The 22,852-nt window shown below is 46.8% G+C and overlaps 1 protein-coding gene across 1 annotated transcript in view; it reads right to left on the reverse strand.

Annotated features, from left to right (window-relative positions):
- Window positions 1-22,852, reverse strand: part of LOC120960048 (GTPase-activating protein CdGAPr) — a 79,732-nt gene that overhangs the window by 12,220 nt on the left and 44,660 nt on the right. Inside the window, exon 3 of the mRNA XM_040383956.2 lies at window positions 397-1,151. Coding sequence (XP_040239890.2) covers window positions 397-759 — 363 coding nt within the window. The 5' untranslated portion in view covers window positions 760-1,151. The remainder of the gene's footprint in view (window positions 1-396; window positions 1,152-22,852) is intronic.

Raw genomic sequence — 22,852 nt, forward strand, 5'->3', positions numbered from 1 at the left:
CTCCCTGCGGGCTGTTTAATCAACGCAAAAATGGTATGGTAGGGAGGATTGGAGAAGGATTTTCAAACGATATTGTACAGCGAGGGTGTCCACTTTTCAGCAGTGCATCATAATTGAATTAAGCGCGGTGTAGCTGTAGTCAAGGGTAGTAAATTATGCATGGCTTAGCAAAGCGAAGCATAGCGGGGGAGAAGATATCGATGGTGATGGTGATACAAAAAAGCAGGAACGATTCTACCATAACAGCCGTAGGGAGGGCTCAGAGACAGGATACAAGTGCAAAAACAACCTTCCAGGGGGAGTGGGCAGCGTCATTAAACGTATTGTCATGTTTTACAAGGATTCTACAACCTCTCTAGTACCAAGGGCTAGTCCCTTTTGTCCCGCCAAACTTACCCCGGGCTGTGAGCGGGTCAGGTTGGCACTCTTGATGTGCGTCGAGTCGCAGGACGCGGTCGACAGCTGGGACGCGTTCATGATCGCCGACCCGCTGTCCGCCGAGTGGATGCTCGTGTTGAACAGCTCGTAGTTGATCTCCGACTCGCTGTCGCTGATCGTGCGCGGCTTTTCGCCCATCAACGGCAGCTTGCCACCGGCACCACCGCCGGTTGGTGGGGCCGATCGGGGCGGTGGCCCAGCAGCCGTCCGGTGGTGCAGGTCCATGATCGACGATTCACTTCCGCCGCCAATGTCGATCGAACGGTGCCGATGGCCGGCCGTTGTGCTGAGTGACGAATCCTTCCGCATGATTTGGCTCATCGTTGTCGTTTTGTTGGTTGGTTGGCGTCCGTGGAAATGACTCGGTTCGGTTGTGTACCGGAGTTGTTTGTTTTGGCAGTGACAGTGCAGTACGATGAGGCAGGAAATCAACCGACGTGATTGTTCTTGCTCTTTCCGACGCTTTTTTTCACCTCGGCGAAAGGGGGTGCGTGTTCCCTTTAAAGTGTCGCAGGGTTGATGCCACCTAGCTAAAAGCGGTCACCATTGGTGCGGCAGTTTTCCTCGTTTCCGCCACTACCACCAGCATCATGCTCATCGGGGGGAGGGAGGGCTACCTCCTCAGTGCAGTGGCCTCAGCACCGTGCAGCAGAAAGCTGTCGCTGTTGTTCTTTCCCTCGTCGGTCGGCACATTCTACGCGACGCGTTGTTTCCTGTGGAAGAAGAGCAAGAAGCGTGGAGAAAATGAAAATAGATGTGAAAAAAGGTCTCAAATGCATGCTCGCGCTTGGAAAAATCAATCAATCGTCTCTGTCGGCGCGTCCCGTCTGGTCTGTCTGAGAAGCCGACACACACACGCACACGTTGCACTTGCTGCTCTTTTCCTTTGCGTGAACGTTTCTTCCGGCCCTGCCACGTGTGACTGGGGGCTTGGCGTTTGCGTTCCCGCAAGCTGTGCGTGTTTTGCGCGCGGCTGCTTCGTGTGCTCAGTGCTCCGAAGGAAACGATAAATTTAAAAGCAATTATTTGCGGCTCGCCGAAAAAACTGCACGGCGAAACGATACTGGCCGAAAGTGCATTGCAATCTCCAAGCTAGAGAGAGATGTTTCGCTTCGCTGGAACAACTCTTTCCGGCGATCATCTTGCTCTGCTTTCGTACCTTTTAAATCCAGAGAGAAATCTTTAAATTCAATTTCGCACAACGAACGTACCAGCAGCAGAAATAGACTCCTCTGTTAAAACAAAACCATGTAGCCGTAACGCAAAAGTCTCAAAGCCAAGAATATGTGCCCGAATAGCATTGCCAGGGCATTGCTTTTACGCACCAATGGTTGTCTTGCTGGCGACAAAAAGAAAACCAGCGGAAATGCACCCATGCGTATATATTATGCTGTCCCCTGTGCGCGATCTACTCCAGAGGCTATCGGATTTTGCAATGACACAACGACACACAAAAGGGCACAGTGGGAAGGGGTGCTGTATGTAAATGCACATGCATACATTAAAGCCTTTCGCCTATGACCAGCGCTGCCCTGCCCTGCTCGCATAAAGATACACACCCGGGCCCGGGCCTTTCCACTGTGTTTCCGCCGACGGACTGTGCTCAGGTGCAGTGAGAAAAGCATTAAGATTGATATTATTACACCGGCAGCAGCATCGGTCAGAACAATGGCCCAGTAGGGCAGTAGCATGCAAAGTCGACTGCGGGGAAGGGGAAGCCATCACAACCGAGCAGGGCTATTTTTGCAAGGCTTCAAGGTGGAAGCAGGGCTTTTAATATTCCATTTCAATATCACGAACGTTGTCAACCCTCTCGCCTCTTCATCCGTTGGGTAATGGAGATTCGTAAACCTATGAGAGAGAAGAGTAGGATGTGGTTTTGCCCAATGAGGGCGGACGTAGCCAATCGGAAGTTCCTTTCCTCCATACTTGCTACTCGATTTTGTATCGTTTATGTAGGCTTTAGAAATCGTATCTAAATAAGCTAAGAATTTCATAAGCATTAAAACGTCTGTTATGCTCCAAACGAAGCAAATCGATACACGTTGTTCCCGATTATTGTATGGTGAGTGGCACTTCAACATAATTGCGCTCAAACGCCGACTAGTAGCATCATAATGATCCGCAACATAACCTTCTTCCACACACAACCAATCGATAGGGCTCTCTCACATCGCTACAGAGCCATATAAACCCCCTGCACTTATCGAGCGAAACACAAAGCTCCAACCGACCGCCAAGAGATTTGCATTGGGGCTGCATTCCGTAGCCCTTCTCACTGTAAAAGCTACGACGACGTGATGGTGTTCGACGCTCGTTATGTAGGGCCTCCACACAACGATTCGTCAAACGAGTTTGACCCAATTTCGCAAACCATTCCAGTCCCAAATGGTGTGTGCGAGCCCTTTTCGCTTCCCTTTGCTACACAACTAAACCCCGCACAATTTCTGGCCTTTAAAGCAACATATGCCCAACTTCGATCACTTCCAATCAAACTCTTGTGTGAACCCCCTTGTGTCTGGGCTCTTTACGGCGGCACATATTGCACTTCGATCCAAGTGGTTGCGGCAAGTGGTGGACACCCTTTTAAGGGTACCGCCACCCCGAACCATTAAGAAACGACAAGACAATTGGCCAGCGTCGCGTGTCGGCCACGTTTAAGAAGTGTCTGTTAAGGAACATACACACACAGAGCTAGGCATGATCCCTAACCAATCGGTCATCGTTTGAAACTGACCGTCGTCTTATCCGTCAATCATCATAAATCCGAGGAGCGTGACATACCGTCACCCTGACGAATTGTTCACTCCATTAGGGCCTTAGTCCTTAGAAACCAATTGCTGAATGGAATGGTTAAGAAACACCTGTACAGAGACTTAAAGTCGATGAGATATGCAACGCCTTTTACAAACATTCTACCCCTCTAATTAGTCGCAGTTTAACAAGCATTTAGTGCATGGTGAGTCATGGTGCAACTAACGAGCACACCAAACACATCATCGTACCGCAGAGCACCATCATCGGAATGGCATGTGTCACACATAATCTATGTCACAAAGAATAATTTACCAGCATGTCATCGAGATGCTGATAGCATTTAATAAGTCCGCTCCGGCAGTGGTGGCTTGATCACTGTGTGTCGGTATTCCCTCCCTTTCCCGCTTACTCACAGACGATGACCAAGTATATCAAGTACGCAAGAGCAATTAGGAATTCAAAACCAGCCGCCAACGAGACTCCCTAAATGACACAGTATCGTCTGCACTGATCAGTAACACAACATCTACGCAACGCAGCAATTGGCAAAACTTCTGATGCGCAATAATATATACCTCCATGCTTGCCGTTCCTGTCCGTGGGGTGTACTGTACGTGATGGGAGTTTCAAAATCCGCACTACACGCACGGTGGTGGATCTCGCAGTCTCCCTTAAATGGGCAGGTTCCCCCAACAGGAACTCCAAATCTGTTGCACGTTGCGTGGCGGCAAAGCAGACAAAACACATTTCCATCCCATATCACTCCCAAAACGTGCCCGCAGAAATGGCGTCACAGATCTCCGATAGGTCCGGTCCATGCAGATAACCACAACACAACACGTGACCTACGGCAAATTGGCGGCTTTTCGGGAGCGGTCCCCACGAGCTATGTGCCTTCTTGAGGATGGAGATAAAATCGGTTGACTGCATATGGTACCAAACCGGTGAGACTACAAGCGCCATCGTTTTCGGCGGTGAGCGTTGCGACCGGTGAGAATAACCCTGGACAAGAAGTGAATTCTCCTAATGAGGAACTCCAATGATTTCAGTGTTGTTGTCAATTTGGCATACTGATTCAATATGCATGTCAGTCTGATTGACTACCATATAACGATGACAAATTCAAAGACAAATTCCATCTTCGCAAGGTGTGTTTGGAACCATCAAATCAGTGTGTACTTCGTAATGGTGATACTTGCAGTTGGTATCTGCTGGACATTACTGGTCAGAGTGTTTCATTGCCACCAACACTCGGTAAACCCATAGATCCAGCTCAAATGACACTTAATCGGTGCCACAAATGATCCCCCAACCTTGAAGAGTCCCATGTCCATCCTCTTGGAAACACTTTCTCCTATCGGCGTAATTCAATTAACTCATTTGTTTGTCGATGACATCCCTGGCCCAAGGCAAGCAAACAAACGCTAACAAATGCTTCCCAGGAACATAAAACGGGAAGAACCTGGCGACGGACATCGATTTTTTCGGACACCCCAAATCACCGTCACTCGGATTGGGTGGCCATCAGGGCAAGCAGTAAAGAGTAAAGACGCAATAGCTATTCGGTTCCCCATCCCCAGTTCTGGTGGTTCCAATGTTTCGCATTGGGTCGGAACTGGTATTATGACTCGAAACTTGATGCGTTTAGAACTCTCGTACTTTCTCTCTCCCTCTTTCCCAAAGGGCAGTAAACTTCAAGGTTCTTCTTCGCACGGAGTTCGGAGTTCGACTTGTCTGGGGGGGGCGAGGGTTTGTTTTTCCGTATCGATTTTCTGGCGCCCCGATGAGTAATTGCAGTCGGCACCGTATACGTATATGTGCCGCCGTAAAGCGGCTTCTTCTTCCACAAGTCGGCCCACAAGACCCAAAACAAAACACATCGGTCGGTCCCCGTTTCGGTGTCGTTTTGTCGTTCGGGTCGCAACTGCCGCCATACCGTAACATTTGTGCATTGAGTGGAGGAAGATTTGTGGCCTCTTCATGTTTTACGACTCCCCATCATCATCATCATCATCATCGCCATCGGAGGGGCATTGATTTCATTTTCGTTTCCCCCACAAAGCCCAAAGAATGTGTTCAGTTCCTCTCGGCGGCCGCGTTGCAGCCAGCAGGAGTGGGTTTTGTTTGACTTCGGCCAACGGCACAGGAATGCCGTTGGACTGGTTCTAATGGTTGAGCTGGCGGAGTGTGATAACAACTACGCAGTAAGACAGCTTTCCCATGTAAAAGGCGACAAGATTTACTGGCACTCTAGCTTAGGTCTCGAGCTTAGGTACGCACGTGGAGACTTGAGCGACATTCATTGCAGTAATTTTAACGATCAATATAAACAGCTTACAGCCAATGAGCTGGAATTAAACCGACCCCGTGTCTAGTGTGCCTAACGAGATGTCAGACAAATTTGACGATATTAAACATCTTCTGAACAAGGCGCCCTGGGCGTTGAAATCTTCCAACTGAAACATCGATAAATCAAAGTCAGATCATATTGAATAACATCACAGAGCACGGAGCAGACCTCAAGGGGCTCATTTGGGCTCAACAAGAGCACTACCGTCAGGTTCCATTATCACCAACATACCCAGACATTTAATTACCTCATCGCTTATGAATATGTAAATCGTATTAATAATTTCTTGCCCCGTCAACCGGACCCGCGTGTTGACTGTGAGACTGTGGCCGGTGTATGTTACTGGTGTAGAATTTCAACCCAGACACTCAGGCATTGTGGAAGGAATGTGCAGTTTGCACTTGCGTCGGTGAATAATATCACAAAACCGGAAAATTAAAAGACTCTCCCCAACCAGCCAGCCACCATCTTCCAGCCAGAGCAGCCATCAAATTAAATCCTTCTGAATGGAAATGTATAGAGCCAACGAACGCAAAAAACAACAAACTCATAAATAATAGGACCATCTACTGTATCTCGGCAGACGATTCAGAATTTGGCCTTGATGTCGTCTATCTGTCTGTGGCCGTCCATCCGTGTGTACCTATGTTTACCATCAAACAACCCTACCTTTCGTGTGTCTGGGAAGATCGCCTGCAAAACAACTCAACTTCAGAGAAACTGTTGTGGCGGTTTGGCGATATCCCACACGGCAGAGAAAAAGACAGCCCAACAATTAAGGCCGTTCATTCTACGGTCCGACATTTTCGGAAGTCTCCCTCCTCCAACACAGACACACAAACACTCTGCCGGAGGGACAACGGTTGCGCAAATTGGATGCTATCGTTTGCACAAACACCTTGCCCCTTTTGCACAGCGGTGGTACGCAAAAGAAGGGTTCTCCTATCGCTCACTTTGCGTGATTATGCTACTGTTACAGGCACAACATGAAGGACGGTATGAGCGATATGACCAAGGATCTTGGAAGGCAGCGCAGAATAAACTCCCCGCGGGGTTCGTCGTTTCGCGTACAGACAGGGTGACGCGACTTCCCACTGTGTGCCGTAGCATGTTTGCCCCGGTTTGCCACCGCACACACGCACACGGACAACAGTAGTGGTGGCGGGACAGGGTTGGATTTACATTCCCGAGGCGTTATTTCGGGCGTTTGCGCTAAAGAGGGCAAAATACAAACCTTTTCTTGCGTGAGCAGTAGAAGGCAATATCTTAAGATTACCTCCTGGGCTTTCGGGGTGTATCGACACGAGCAGCAGCAGCAGCAGCAGCAGCTCCGGTTGCTGCACGGTTTTACGTTCACCTTCCATTACAAAATAAATATTCCTCCCTTCGCTTGAAAGCAAAACGGGAAGTAACCTCTGAACCGAACCTTCCTGCAAGGCGGAAAGTGTGCGAATGTGCGGTATCCGCTTAAGGCGCTGAAGAGATTTAATGCATATTTAATCGTTCGTTTGTTTACCAAACGCACCCTTCGCTGCTGTTTATGGATTTGAGGGCGCACGTGCTCGGAGCTCCGGGCTTGGCTGTCTTGGCCTGATCTCGTTCTCTGTTGCTGGACAATCAGCGACACCTTAGCCGACCGACGGTTATCGAAAGTGACAGACTGTCACTTGCTCCATTTCTGTGCCTGCACGCGCAATGTTTACACACGCTCCAGGGAGTCGAGCGGGCGCAAAGGTTTCCTTTTCGTTGCTGGCATTTAGCAGTAAAAGGGCACAAAACAAGCATTGGACAAGGGTAAGTACAGGCAGTGCCTAACGGGCATAAGTTCAGAAACGCGTTTGCTGAGACAAATCAGCCAAATGGTATGGACATTAATTTAGAATAAAACGAAAAGGTTACCGTGCAATGATTCAAGGTGCTCAAGATGCGTTAGTGTGTAAATTTAATTCAAAGCCTCTTCAAAAAACGGCTAACAAAATCAAGTTATTCTTTTTAAAAGAAAGCTCATGAATATGGAATTGCGCGTCAACAAGATTCCAGCCAGAGACAGAGAGCAAGAGAGGTGACACTTTCAATTTTGAAGACATCTCAAAACATCTTCTCCAAATGCGTTCCCAAACATTCGATAGCGTTCCCTCGAAGCCCTTACACAAACGTGGAAGGGCTGCTCGACTCTGCTGGCTGTGGAGTGTTCCGAGGAACTCATCAATATTCCCCATTCAGGACCCCGCCGTCCGATGAAAGGCCCGTCTCCTGGCTGCACGGTGTGTCCTTTTGTCAGACGATTATGCTTGTTAGCAGGTTTCGCAGCGAAAAGGAAAGTATTTTGAGATGTCGAAGCAAAAGGGAATAAAACATATTGCAGCGATAAAAAGGCTGGCAGCAGGGTTTCGGTGGTGGTACAAGTACAAGCACACACACTACGAAGGGGTGTGGATGATAATCATTTCCAAGCATAAACATGATTATTCATGCTTTGTTCAACTTTTTTTTCTTCCTTTCGTTCCCGCTCCCTTTTGACACTTCTATTGGGTAAAAAAGCATACAAAGCAAAGAAACAACCATCTTACGAGAAGTAACAAAACAAAACGTGTTCCCCTGTGTCTTGTGTTGCTCAGAAGGGCCTGAAGGAGTCGTTTTTTTTCTTATCTGAACATTGCGACACGGAACACACGAGAAGAAGCTGCTTACTCACGCCCCGAATCGAAATGAGCGGTAAAGCGAGTGATCAGTACACACGTTTGACCACGGCTTTGGGCGTGATTTTTGCGCCGCAAAGGTCGCCCGTACACACGTGGGACAGCTCTTGAGGCCGAGTGAACTCTTCAGCCGAGGGGATGACACTTCAAACAGCAGTTCAATAGCGGCAATAATGACGTTTTTTTTTTACTTCGTGTAAGTCATGACAAACACTCAATAAGTGGTCCTTTAATTAGGCGGTGGAAGATGGGATTTGCACGTGATGGGATTGAAAGAGCTTTATTTGATGTTACATGCGCTTTTCGTACCTTTAATGTGGAAGAATGCATATGTCTATTCAAGTTCCGGAAGGTTTCGACATGTCAACACCCGATTTGAAGGGTGTTTTTGTGTGAAGAATGATGGTCAATCGATTGTAAAGTAAAATGTGAACAACCGGCACATGGGAATGACATCAAACAATTCAAGTCGTCAAGCTGATAACGTTCCTCGGTCGATGTTGACCGGCAGGTGCATTTTACAGCCCCTCCTTGACTTATCGCTCAGCAAACAAAGCAATAAATCAGACATGGGAAAAAGTAGAAAAAATAATAAAAAAATGCCTAATGCACTGTACTATAAAGTAGAAAGATTGTTATTTGAAAGTAAAAAGGTTGTAAAAATGTCCCACAAAATACCCCATAAAACGACATATAGGCCATTAAATTTTGAGTTCTGATTAAAAAGAGATGCTATTAAATATATATTCCAGACAGAGACTGTCACCGAAACTATGCCAGTTCAGCAACCAAACACACAAAAGTGGCAACAAAAGGGTGCACACAGCAAGCAACCATAACAAAAATCAAGCAACAAAACTTTCCGCACGATTATAAACCCTCTTCACAATGCCACTGGCGTCAGCGCCGTTTAAGATAATTCCCCGGATTATTATCGACCTCTGACGGTGGTGGTGGTGGTGCTGGTGGTTCGACCCATTCACCGGTTCCGTTCCGTCGTTCCTGCGATAGTAAACACCACCATTAAGCGTTCGCTTGTTCGATGCACAAAGCAAGCGACAAGAGCGGACGAAAGTAGCTGTAACACACAGCAAAAAAAACTGTCCACAACACCACCAAGTGAGCGTAAAAATTGGTCCCCCAACGACTGGGGATGCAGAACTGAACATGGGGCCCACGATAATAAGCATCCTTTTTCCACTCACACAAAAAAGGTGGCAAAGATTATTTGGACCGATAGAAATCGAAAGTTCATCCGACACTTGGCAAATCGCGCCCCCGGAGCCGGGCCGGCTACATATCGGAAGGTGGTGCGCGCGGGCAATCGCAATCATTATCGCTCCGTGCAGAGGGAAGGAAAGGAAACAATGGGTGGCAATCACTTGAAGAGAAGAAAAAGTACCCCCCCCCCCCTCCCAATCCTTGTTGGCGTCTGGTGTCTGGGGCCAACCGTCGCTTGATACAACTTTCCTCTCTATCGTCTCTCGCAAGCTGTCTCGCGGGGACCCGGTGGGGTTTGTGTCTATTACAAGTGAAAAGAAATGAGAAACTTCCCTCCCAGACCCCCCTCCCTCCTTCCCAGCATCTTTGAGAGGGATCGAACGACACCAAAGCGAAGGAAGTTAAGCACAAGCGAGGCGCCAGCAAAACTGGCGAACCAATTTGTTCACTAAAAAATCATCGATTTGCCGATCTCCGATGCGCCCCTTAACATACACAGACAAACACATAGGAGGGTTGAAGTGCTTGGGAGGCTCGAGAAGCGTGATGTTGAGCCCCAAAAGAAAACACTTTCTTCGGGGTCGCTCGCCGGCATTTAACAACGAAAGGAAAAGTGTAAAGGGGGCCGGTGCTAAGCGCACTGGAAAATTGCATCTTGCGTTGAATCATGATGCGAGAGGGTTGAAAATTTGAAAGTTAATCAACTCTGACATTTCAGGCAGCAAACGCTGCGCGTCGAAATAGGCTGATAATTGCATTTCGGGGGAGAGCGCTGCGTTTTACTTTTATCACATTTTTGCTCACCACAAGCACGCCCGCCGACCGGAAACTACATTGAAACGTAGCAAACAAGGTGAGCTTCAGCGGTGTTGTTTTGGGCAGTTTCCTCTCTTCCGGTGTGTCTCGCCATTTAGTACGACATAATATAGCCCACACAACAACCTGTCTGCACAGTCCCAATTTCCTCCCAGCCATCCGGCTTTAATTGAATCCCAGCAAAAAGCCCATTCAAATGGAAGACACGATTATGTTCACGCTTAAAACCGATTAACAACCAACGAGAAAAAACTCGACTCGAATACATCCGACCTGCTCTAGAGAGAAAGAGAAGGACAATAAAACTCCTCCATAAACGTTTAGCACAATTCTTGCCCTGTCGTGCCAGAAATGGAAATGATCCTGGATTCTGGAGGAGCACCAGCACTACACCACACGATGACATAATTTTTCAATCAGCAAACTGAACTGGCTGGCCGGCAGCATACCCTTAGTTGCTCCGTTTTTTTTCTCCATTTCCGGCTGGTTCGGCTAAAGGATGACACAGACACAGGCAACATCAAAATGCTTGCGCGTATGCTTATTCCAACAAAGTTGCGTGGCGTCAGACTGAAAAAGAGAGCAAGCATGGCATTCCACGGTGGCATTTATAGTGGTGCGCAAAATGATATTTTTCCCAATCCTTGTCCTGTGTGACATGCACACAACAACCACGACGACGACGACGACGACTACGGAATGTAGTATTGGTGCGTGTGGCGCCGCTAGAAGCGATAAAATTTCGTTAACGCAAGCTCGCATAGCGTAGTCGCCGGGTACTACTAGACACAGCCGCGACAGAAGTCACTGTTAGCAAAAGAAGACGCCAAAGGATATGATAAACCATGCAAAGCGTACTGCGCGACGAACAAGTCCCGGCATAGAAATGAACTCATCGCAACGATGACGGAACTTCGACTTCCGAGGGAAAACCCGCGGAGAAAAAAGCGCAAACGTCATTAGACAACTGGACAAATGTTGTGCGCTCGCCGCCTGTTGGGCAGGAAAGAAGCGTCGCTTCCGCAAATAGGGAAAAAGCGTTTTGTTCCGCATCAACTTTGCAAGAAAACTGAGCATTTCAATTCGCGTGGCTTGGTAAACCATTAATTTTGATGACAAATTTGGCGCACGCTGGGCGAGGGATGTCCCCGTTTGCCGTTTTATTACATCATCATCGTCGTCGTCGTGGTGGCCGTTGTGGCGTTTTATCATGATGTCGGCCTGACTCGTCCTGAAGGCGGCACAGTCTTCTCTGAGAATCGATAGTGGTTTTTACGCTGACTCTATACTCGATACCAAACACAGAACATTCTGCTAGTATTCTCAACTACACAGCAAGAATGAGCAAGGAAGGCGCTGCGCCGTTTTTGAAGGGGCGCCGAAATCATCATTCAGTTTGGACTAGACATCATAACATTTTCATCCTTGCGGCACACATTGGATATTTCCATTTTTTATGTTTTTCTTCTTCTTCTTATTCACCCCTCTCTATTCGGCGTTCATCATCCCCTGCTGTTGCTGCGTTGACTGATCCGGATGAACGGCAAGGGGGATGAACGTAAAATTGATGACACTCCCGACACACGTCGGCTGGTCTGGAAAATCTCTCCCGCCTTTCAGCAAATCCCGAGGGTGTTTGGCATCCCGAGCGATTGCCGAAATGCAAGCCAAAACCGGGAAATTTATGCGAGATGATAGAACGCGGAGGGAGGGTGTTTTTGAGCCAGCACAACGGCATAAAATTGGGTGCCAATGTACGCAGGATGTGCGATAGGGAGCAGCATTGATTTGCATGCACTAATACACATTAGTCCTTGAATTGCATTTGCTCATCCTCTCGTTAGGCTTGGATTACAGTCGATTTTTTTTCGAATTTAAATTTAAAATGTAATTTCTTTAAACCCAAGCCCATCATCATCTTCATCATTCAGCCGCACTTCTAGAAAAGAAACTCCATAATGAGATGAAACTTTTCACGCATCTGCAACATATTACGGTGATCACTTTCATCGGACCCCGCGGTGTTATGAAATCGAAGCGGGATGGATTGGGGTAAGCGTTTCACTTTCCAAGTGTGAATTAAACACATCTTCACACCATTATCGTGGGGGTTGTTCCTGAGGAGGTTTTCTAATGCTCTGCATTGGCCAGCCAGTGTGGCTTTCGCGTGCGCGAGAAGAAAGCCATTCCGCGAGTGCAGCTAAGCGCAGCGATTACTTGTACGCGTACGCATCATAATCACCGATTTCCACCTGTTACGAAGGCACGAAAGGCCGCGGTCGGTTGTCCATCATTCCACCAAACTTGTTGTCCATCAGCATGATGTGTCTGTTTGTTGGTGCGCATCTTGCTCCATGTCGCTTAGCTTACCTACGGGCGAGAAAGAAAAGCGAGAATGTTAGATGAGATGTTGCAATGCATAAATATTTATCTAAATGATTTCTGAAATTTGTGCTAAAACTCATCCAGTGTGTCTTAATGTACACCAACCAGACAGGGTCTCGGTATGCCGTAGCGAAGCTTCGAGCCGGGGTGTTAGTCAGAGGGTAGAGAGTTAAAAGGGTACGATAAACATACGCTCAAACACCAGCGCAACACACCACAACAAGTGTTTCCAAAACGCATTCTCCGATCTGTCTAGACGCCCAATATAAACAAGCGCAGTCAGCTACAATATGATAATCGGCACGGAGGAACTAGTCTGAAGAGAGGCTAAATCAACAAACAACAACAACAACAAAACCTGTGCAATAAGAACGTGTGTTAACGTTTTGTTTTGCTTTATTTTAGATGTTAAGAATGTGTTTGCTCAACAGTCTTTTTTCATCCCCTCCCTTCTCATACTCTTTGGGCGCTTAATTGAGTATAATTGATAATTTATGGACATCCCGCATCTTTTCCTCCCCCACTGGATGTTCCAGAAACGTGGCGCTCTTGATGTTGTGTACTGTCAAGTGCATGCAAGCATAGTTATGTTGAAAGAGTGGAGCACCCGCCTTGATTTGGTCGCCAAATCAAGTCAATTCTCGGGTCAGCGGTAGTAGCAATGGCCGTTGTCCATTGTCCATCCGGCAGAACACTCCCCGCAGAGTGCTGAGGTGTGACCTTTGCTTATTGTTTCAATCGCTCTATTAGCCGCCGGTTCCTAAACGGCACCAAATCACGATCATTCGGCCATTCACCTTACCCTTCCAGGGGTTCTGTTTAGTTTGTGTGTGTAATTCGACCTGTACCTTCCGACCTGTATCCCGTTTTCGCACCACTCGCGCAGGAAAATCATCTTCGAGGGCAAATGCAAACACTACAGAGTGCAATGGGGTTATACCCACATCGACACAATGTTGCGCGTATATTTTAGTTTTGGATTTCACTATTTTCCTTCACCCTCAATCAAGCTCCCACACTGTACTACCCCGGGGCGGGTCGTTTTGTTTGCACTGAAAAACCCTTCAATAATTGGGTTAGTTAGCGTGTCGGATGCGAATGAGATCAGTGGGTTAGGTTGGGAGGCAAAGTTTCTCAAAATTGGAGTTTTTCGTTAGTTTGTATTGATTTGAACAGCGGATGGCAAGGTTCACTTACATTGAGCTCTTCAAGCGTTGAATTCAGCCGCCAAATGTGAAGTGGAAATGTTGTTAGAGGCTTCAAACGCTTTAAACTGAATAAAACGGCAAACTTTATGCTCTTGAAATAAATTATTTATTTCAGCACAAATTTGCTCCGCATTCATAATAAAAACTGAGTTTACCGCCAAATTAAACAGACGAAAAAAAAAATGCTTTTATGTTCGACCATCAGAATTAATTACTATTAACCATTGGAATAGATTCGTAACAAATCAACAGAGCCGTTAAAAAAAAACGTTATGTGCACAAATAGTCTACACCTTTTTTTGGGAGAGTTTTTCGTCCACACAACTGGATCGTAAAAACTTCCGAAACTACCATCAAACGCTGCGGCTCTATGTTTGCTATAAAGCGCACAGAGCCGCACATATCTGTAATGATTCGCTTGCGATCTGCTTGAGAATCGTCTTAATGATATCGCGTCGCTTGCCCCTCTTTCGCGTTAGAATCCTCCCACAGGGTGAGCAAAAATGAGCATCATGTGTGGCTTGTGGGTATGACGTTCCGTTCCATTCCGGTCGTAGTCAAGAATTATGTGCCTTGTGCCGTGTTTGTGTGTGTATGTATGAGCACACCATTGCATTAGCGCACTAATTTACGCCTTTCAACGCCAAGCAACATATTAAAAGTATGGCAGAAGGCGGCGGCAGTCGGCAGTATAGCCGGGCGTGTTACGTTATCGTTGGCGCCAAATGGAATCATATTTTCCTCACATTTTTTTTTTCTTGCTTTTCTCCACTTGCACGCGCGCAACCATTGATTATCTCTTATGGCGCAACAAAGCGGATTTTGTAAGTAAGTTTCATTAGCAGTTAAGAAGTGAGTTTCCATGCGTGCCTGTGTCTGCTGCCAATCGTTTCCGTTCTGTAAGGACGGGATGATGCAGAAAAAAGGAAGGCAATAAGAAACAGGCCGGCGCAGGGGAAACGAATTCAACGCAAACTGTTTTCCCCGGCGTTGTTTTCCCGGAGTTTCGCACTTTATAGCAGCAAAACTGCCGGGGGGAGGCTCATCCACAGATTGAAATTATGATTTGCAAACATCAAACACGCCCATCGTTCGAAGAAAAGGCAACCAACTCACGCCATCAAGGTGGGTTGATGTATGATTGATTCGTGTCAGTAGAGAATGAAAATAAGAGGCAGCTTGCAAGCTTATCGAAAAGCGGAAACGAATTGTAGGCAGCAAACACACTCACCGGACAGTTTAATTGGCTCGTGAAGGTAGGAGCAAGTAGGATTTATGTGTTTAGCTTTTAGCGAAACATAATGGCATGAATTGTAACTGTAAGAAGTATGCAACGTATTCCCTGATTGATGGGCTATTGAATGGAAATAAGGAAATAAACAAACATAAAACATCCTTGAGATTGAACTGATAGCGATTAATGGTAAGCTTTTGTATAACAAGACGATGTAAAGTTGTTTTACTATTGTTTAAAACAGGTTCAGGGCCTTCACGTTCCATTCTACCTTCGCTCTGTCGATCCTTGCAGATTTTGCAACAAGAGTCTGAAGAGATCCGGCTCGAAGGACCATTTCTTTAAGGAGAGATAACGTTATAACCACTAGCCGTGAAAAACGTATCTAGGACATGAAATACAACATAAATATAGCTAGGACACATTGAAGTGATTTAAAATATGGTTTAAATCCCGATCCTCTATTTAAAGATCACAACTCATCCGCTACAATCGTACAACATCCACCGAAGCAAGTTTCGTACGCTGGAGAGCGATGTTGCGATTTAGTTTGCGATTAAAACGAACAACATCCTCAAACGAACAACAACACCAAACACACACTCTCGCTTTTTCTCTCTTGACCGTTTAATTTCATTCCTCGCACAGTAATTGCACTTTCTATTTTTTTTTTCTTTCTCTAATTACTTTTCCACCTGTGCCAAACGACACCCGGGCACAAACAAATAAGCAAAAACTTTCGATTGTTGCCACTTTTCTTCGTCCGTAGCTTTTTGGCTCGGAGATCTTGAAGAGGTGCCTTAGTTCGTTGTCGATTTGTTGCCGTGTGTTAGTATGTTTGCCATCATCTCCGGACACGATCAATCCGATGATCAGATCCATTTCGCTCAGCGCTGGGCTGGGGAAAGATGCACCACATAACATTATGCTGCGATTTTCCTTTCATTTTGCCAGCTCTCCCCTCGAGTCTGTCTCTCCATTCGTTCATCGGTCTCCACCGGCCATCCACTTGGCCGGTGGTTTTCTCCTCTTCCAATAAATTTTCACCAGCCACCAATCTACGAGATGCTGACCACGACAACAACAACGACAACGCCGGGGAAAGAGGGCAATTAAACCATAATAATAATGATGATCACGATCATTATCGTCAGCGCCGGACCCTGATCACAATCGCGCAAGTGTGTTGATTTTACTCCGGTTGCCCGGTCACCAATTCGACGCGGTCCAAGCGACGCGCACGATGGAAAGCCTTTTTTCTTGGCGTCGTCGCCGTCGTCGTCCCATCTCCGGCGCGCACGAGAAAATGCGTCACGAAGCAAACGAACCGAACATAGCCGCCGTGGACACATTCCCCAATTGCAGCGTGCAGTAGAGATGGAGCGGGAGGAATCTTCATCTTCGTTCCGCCTCGATTCCGTCCGTGTGCTTTCGGATTTCGCTCTCGATCGGATCCGGTCCGGAAAGCTTCCCCGAATGGTCATCCGCGGTAGCAGCCAAACGACGGTGGAAGAAGGCCAATGCCAAATGATTTCACTCAGGTGGTGGAACGCGAAGTGTTTGTTTTCAAATGGTGGCTCGTTGGACCAGTGTCCAGCGGCTTGGGCTGTTTCCTTTCGCTTTTACTACAACACAGGGTTTGGAATTTGATGGATTGATGAGAAAATTCCCGTCCCGGCCCAGTGCCGGTGTTATGTGCGTTGCAAACATTTGTACGCTTTCGCCGTTTGAAAGGCCGAAAATGATGTCAAAGAGTGCACAGGAAATTCAAGTTCAAGCGGTAACTGGCGACCGGTTTTGGAAAGGAGAGGAGAGTCTTTTGATTATAGTCGGCGACGAATGGTTCACACTATTGCTTGACGTAAATTAAATAATGATTTAATGAAAGGCTTAGGAACAGCTTCTAATATTACAGGAGACATTAAATGATAATATTTAAACTGTTTTTTCTTGCATTCAGGATTCATGATCGAATGATAAGGTACTAGCTATTACCTAGTAATGGCTAATTTGTGCGCCAACCACAGGGCGGCTGATAGTCTCTTCGAAAGACGTACCAGCTCTCACAACGCCGGACTATATCGATTCTCAACCGTAGCAGGAACAATTGAACCATCTACTTGGTATAAAAAAAGTTCAGGAAGTTTGTTAAAGGACTGGGCTGGACCGCGCGAAACGATATGCCAAAGAAGAAACACAGAGTAACATCTTAATGCGACCAACTAAAGATATATTTTAATCAATGAACAGCAATGATCTCTTATGAAATAAAGAATACTCTTAGAACCACATAAACAGAAAAGAAAATATACTTGTGTTCCACACATAAGGTTTTAACCTTAAAGACACGCTGTTCAAATGCCTTTTGCGATGCCAAGAGCCCATGCCTTTTACGATGTACTGACATTTTTACACGATTTCTCACTTTCACCCAGTAGCACCGACAGCTAAGCTAGGCTATTCCGGCTCACGTCCTCCACACCACGATCAGCATAGAATCAGTAGCAACAATAACATAAATGGTTGACCGATGGTACGATCCTGCAATGGGGAGGAGGGAAAGCACAAATCACACCTTACACACTAAAGCAAAAACAAGAAACTGGAACACTGGAATCGGTAGAAAAACTGAACCACACTAAGAAACGGGTTAGGACGCGGGATCAAGGTATATCGAGTCCATAATTGTGCGATGATTGATTTTCCAATTCCATTTCGAAGTCGATCCGCGTGTCCGAAAACGTGTGCTGCCCGGGTCCGCAAAGGGGCAGACAGGCGGAAAGAATCCACAGTGCGCAGGCGAAAGGGATTGCAAACGGTAGCGAAAAGCACCGAGCCAGTGGAACATGGCTCACACACGATGCGGATGATGTTCGCTGTTGTTGTTTTTTCACGCGCCGATCTCCGTGTCCGATCGCGGGTTTTCCGATAGTGAAAGTAGTGCGCGTGGTGCACTGTTTTTTCGTATATCGGTCAGCGCTTTTTGCATTACATTTGGCGGGAACGAGGAGACGGGGCTAGTTACACCTTCCAATTGTGTTTCAAATGTGTGACCGGCAGAAAGCCAAGAGTAGCAAGGAGAAATTGAAAGCGAAGTCGGACAAGAGTTGACCACTTGCGATTGCTAATGAAAATGATAGTTCTGGCATGCCGCATGCCAAGAAGGGAATGAAAAAAAAACACGAAAAGGGAAATTACGAGGAATGAAATTAAAAGGAGGAAAAAAGGGGGCCCCCTCTGTATTTTTTTTATTTCTTGATACAGAGCATGATACAACGCAATTCGAGCGATTCGATGTGCTTCGACTGGTGCTGAGTGCATCGAGGTGCATCTCTCACAACATCTGTGCGTGTGTGTGTGTCTGTTTCAGACTTTGCGCGTCCGAATGTACTACGCGCGCTCTAGACACACGCAAGCAGCAGCAGCAGCGAAATAGACGGACGGATGTAACCGTCAGCGTGATCGTGTCTATCGGTTGGGATTGAAAGGAATGTGACGAATGCACGCATGTTGTGTGCGTTCGCGTCGCTGTCGCCTTCCTTCGGCCCGCCGCATCTAACGTCCAACCAGCATAAAATGCATACAGAGTGCCTCTCGGATGCGCATGAATGCAGACGCATCGCGCGAATGCAGGGCGCTGTCTGTAGTGGTGCTGCACTTATTTGTTTTGCCTTTACGTCCTTCTACACTGTGCTCTTGTCTCTAGCCTATCTATCGGTCGCTGTATCGCTGTATGTCAGTCCAGAGGGTCGAATGGACAATGGAGACTGCTGCTAGCGACCACGGTCCATAATGTAGCATAATTTATGTTTCGCTTTTTTGTGCTGCATTTGTGATGGACATTTTTAGTACTATTTGAAGTGAAATGGACACTCTTTTGAAGGGAAAATGTTTTAATAAACCTCGGAAAACGTGAAACTAATTTTACGCATTGCATTTAGACCCTAACACTAGTGCACAAAAGAAGTGATAAATTAGAGTTCTTTAGCTCACTTGTGATTTTAACCGTGGCCAATCAGCAACCTTATCGCTCATTTTAAAATCTCACGCAGCTATTTCATATGCAAATGTACGGCAAACACATACACTCCAAAATTAGTCACGGCATTATTCATCTTTTCGTGTTTTTTTTTCAAATTCATCACTTCCAAGGAACAACGGCACTCGCATCCATCCGGCAAGGCTGGCTCATTTCATGAGCAGTGAATTAATTGCTCAATCTGTCACAGAGTTTTGCTTCTCCCGGGCGCGGGCGCGTCCCTTTTGTTGTAATCGTTTTGCACAAACAAATGTTGCTGTGCATTATGTTCCATCATCATGTGTATTCCCATTCACAAAAGACTAACGGCAACATTTGCTGTACGAGTGTGTTTATGTCTTCTTTTTTTTTGCTGCACACCTTCCACAATTTCTACCGCGATGCAGCAGCCTCATGATGAATGACATCTTGAGACGGACGAACCGAAGGCAGCACAATCCGCCAACATCTGTGCTGCGGCGCTGATGGTGGTTTTTCTTTTCGTGCTTTGTTTACGGCAGTGTGTTTGTTTGCGGTTTTGCATGCTTCCCGTTTGCCTCGCCCAACGCGAATCAAACCGGCAAAGCGATGCAAAATGAGGAGCGAAAAACGCGCAACAAAGGCCAACCTGCCGAAGTCCCGAGCCGTCCGGTGGCGAGGGGGAAATGCAGGGCATGCAAAAATGCGAAATGGAAGTCCCGGCTGAAGGAGCGGTGGGTTTGTTTTTCCTTCTCTCCCACACCGCTGCTGGTGCATAAATATTTACCAATTGTTAAAGCCAAACCAAATTGACGGTCTGATACACACACTTTGCCGTACAGGAGCTTCTAGGGGCGGAAAATATCGATGTACAACAGCACCTACCACTATACAACACCAAGGAAAAACGCATTGATCCAGCTGTGACGGTTCACATCGCGCACACCGGCGACGAGGGTGAGTCGGAAAAACACTTGAGACAGGACAGATTGTTATTTCTGGCTAACGACGCAGGTTTCAACAGGACGATAAAGAAGTCATCATTGAGCGATTTGCGGACGAGCTGAGCCGGTCTCCTTGAGCAGGTAGGGATCTCAACCCTCATCTGGATGCAAAATCAATGATGCAAAACAACAACAGAGATGTGTGTCGTTCGCTCAAGCAGGGAAGGTCAATGTGTCAATCAACTTTATGATTTGTTTTCCTGTTCCTATTTGTCTAGCAAAACAATACGGTCAAGCTGTCGTAACGTAATAAATAGTAGGACAAAAACTGCAACGACAGCGTCATATCTATCATTAGCTTCCAACCTTTTTTTTCATCTCCAAATATGCATACATCTAAGCTGATAGGAAAAAAAATCCACAAAATTATGTTCAAGAGGCTAAATCAAAGTTAAAAAAAAAACCGCACACCATCTCCGATCGCGGTTCCGTGTTGAAGGTCTCAATTAGCTAAGGCCCCACAAGAAACCGATAACCGGCGTGGAAGCGGAAATCACCTATTCCAATCCCTTTTTTTGCAATGTTGGCATGCTTGCTTCCCCGAAACAACATCGAAACGCGACACACGGTGAGGATTCTTCTCTAATTGACCGGTCAACTGCCTTGCGCGTCCCAGGGTCGCCCGAACTACACGGGAAACTACAGTTGTTATTGTGTGGTTGGCCTTCAATTCTCTCCACCCAAGTCTCACGCAAGCCGCTGGACAACGGAAAGCCGGGACTGGCCGGTTCTCCTGGGGCGGTTCTGTGTTTTAACACAATCTGCCGTATTTCGCATCGATTGCGATGCTGCTTGGCAAAAACAAACCTGTTTGGTGGGACCCGCGATGTTAATAAGATAGCTTTCCAAGTGGTCGTTCGCACAGTTTCCAGCCTCGTGCAACATATATACCTGTACGCGGGGGTCATCGACTAACTGGGGGAGGACGTACTGCTATAAAACACACAAAACAGCGACGAACCTGTGCTCACTTTCAACTCCTGACCTGATCGCTATCGGGTGCGCGCTATTTTTGTTTGTTTGTTTTCTACATTCAACGTTTCTCCGAGTTGGCGAATGTCCTCTACTCATGTCAAACTCTTTCTTATCTTCTGCTGGGCGAGGGTAGAGCATTGGCGGTAATTGATCACCACACCACATGAGCCTGTACCGTCAGCTGCTGTTTTTTGTTTGTTGCTGCTTTTTGTCGCGGACTGAGTACCCTGAGCCGCAAAGATATCACTCCCGGTCAAGCAAACCGCAAGATGATGAGCGGTTTCGGGAAGTGAGCCGAACGTCGTCGTCTTCGAGTCTGTTGCAGTTCAAAGAACTCCACCAAGGGAATCTACCGACCTGGACAGGACCGGACTGCATTCGCAGCATAAGGATCAATCATTTACCCGACTGACAGCAGGAAACGAACTGGATTGACCATGCGGATATGGTAGATATGAACATATCTTTTGTTGGTTTGTTGATTTTTTTCTTATCCTCAACAGGGTACACTTTCAATTACCTAAACTGGTTTGGGAGATAATGCGCGAATTATTTTCGCTCGTTCAGGAGAAGTTTCACATTCCAGAAGAAACCACACAAACCACTGTCGGCAATAAGGGTGTCTCGCTACATCAAAAAGGTCACCAGAAAGGGATTTCTTAGGCACCTAACGCGATGTAATAAAGCGACGTTATAGCATGCTGCCTGCCACTCACAACCACTGCTTTCTAACAGGCACCGTCGTCTTGGGACGTGCGACGCTGACGTAATGCGTGAAATTAAAATTAATCCTACCACAATAACCCTGCCATGTGACACACTTCACCGACGTGTGACTGGTGTCCCAAAACGTCCCGAAACTCTCCGCTCTCCGCTTTAGAAAACAGGTTCCCTTTTTACCCTGAGTCGCTCAATGTCGCGTTGTTGTGGCGCTTTCTTGTATGTGTCTTCCAACATAGCCAATCCAACCACTCCCTTCTGTCAGCGCTCAGCACAGCAAAATCGTGAAGCTGCCCACGCACGCGTCTTCACGCCGGCTGCGGTGGTGGTCATCTTTCCTTCCCGCGGAGAGGAACCGTCTCTGGGGAGAGCGATTCTGTGAGGCTGTGCTATTTTAATTAATCAATTTCATCTCGCCGTCGCGTTTCATCGTGCTGTAGGTTAAGAAATTGTTCAGCAAACGGGAAGGGCTCACTTGCATGATAATGCGCAGTGAGGCGCTTTAATTGGAGGAAGCATGAAGAGGGTTTAGATAAGAGAACTGCTAAGAGAGTTATCCGGAATGGAGGCATTACATTCAAATTCACTGTTTGAGAACGATATCTTCAATGGTTCTGTAATAGAATACTTGTAACCGATAAACCACAATTCGCAACAGCTTCTCACTCAATGGGTCAAGTGGTTCAAGAACACGCACACACACAAGCATCTTGAAGCATCTTGCGGTAGTGCGTAATCTTGAGCGCCGATCAAAGATCTCTTGCCACATTCACACACACACACACACACACACGCAATGCTAACTTGGTGGAATCTTCCCTCATTCAAGTTTGTAGGGGTAGCTCGACCACGCGAACGTAGAATGAATGTTTGTTTTACGATCATCCGAGCATCCGGCGATGGTCAAGAGCGTGCTTGAACTATTGATGCTTGATGCTGAATAACCTCCTCTCGCAGCACGAGAAACAGGACGGCAAACAACACATCCTAAGCAAATATTAACCTCTCATGAGGTGTTAAATAATGGTCTGTAAAGTATAATGCGACC

Source organism: Anopheles coluzzii, chromosome 3 (assembly GCF_943734685.1).
Source record: "Anopheles coluzzii chromosome 3, AcolN3, whole genome shotgun sequence".
NCBI lineage: Eukaryota > Metazoa > Arthropoda > Insecta > Diptera > Culicidae > Anopheles > Anopheles coluzzii.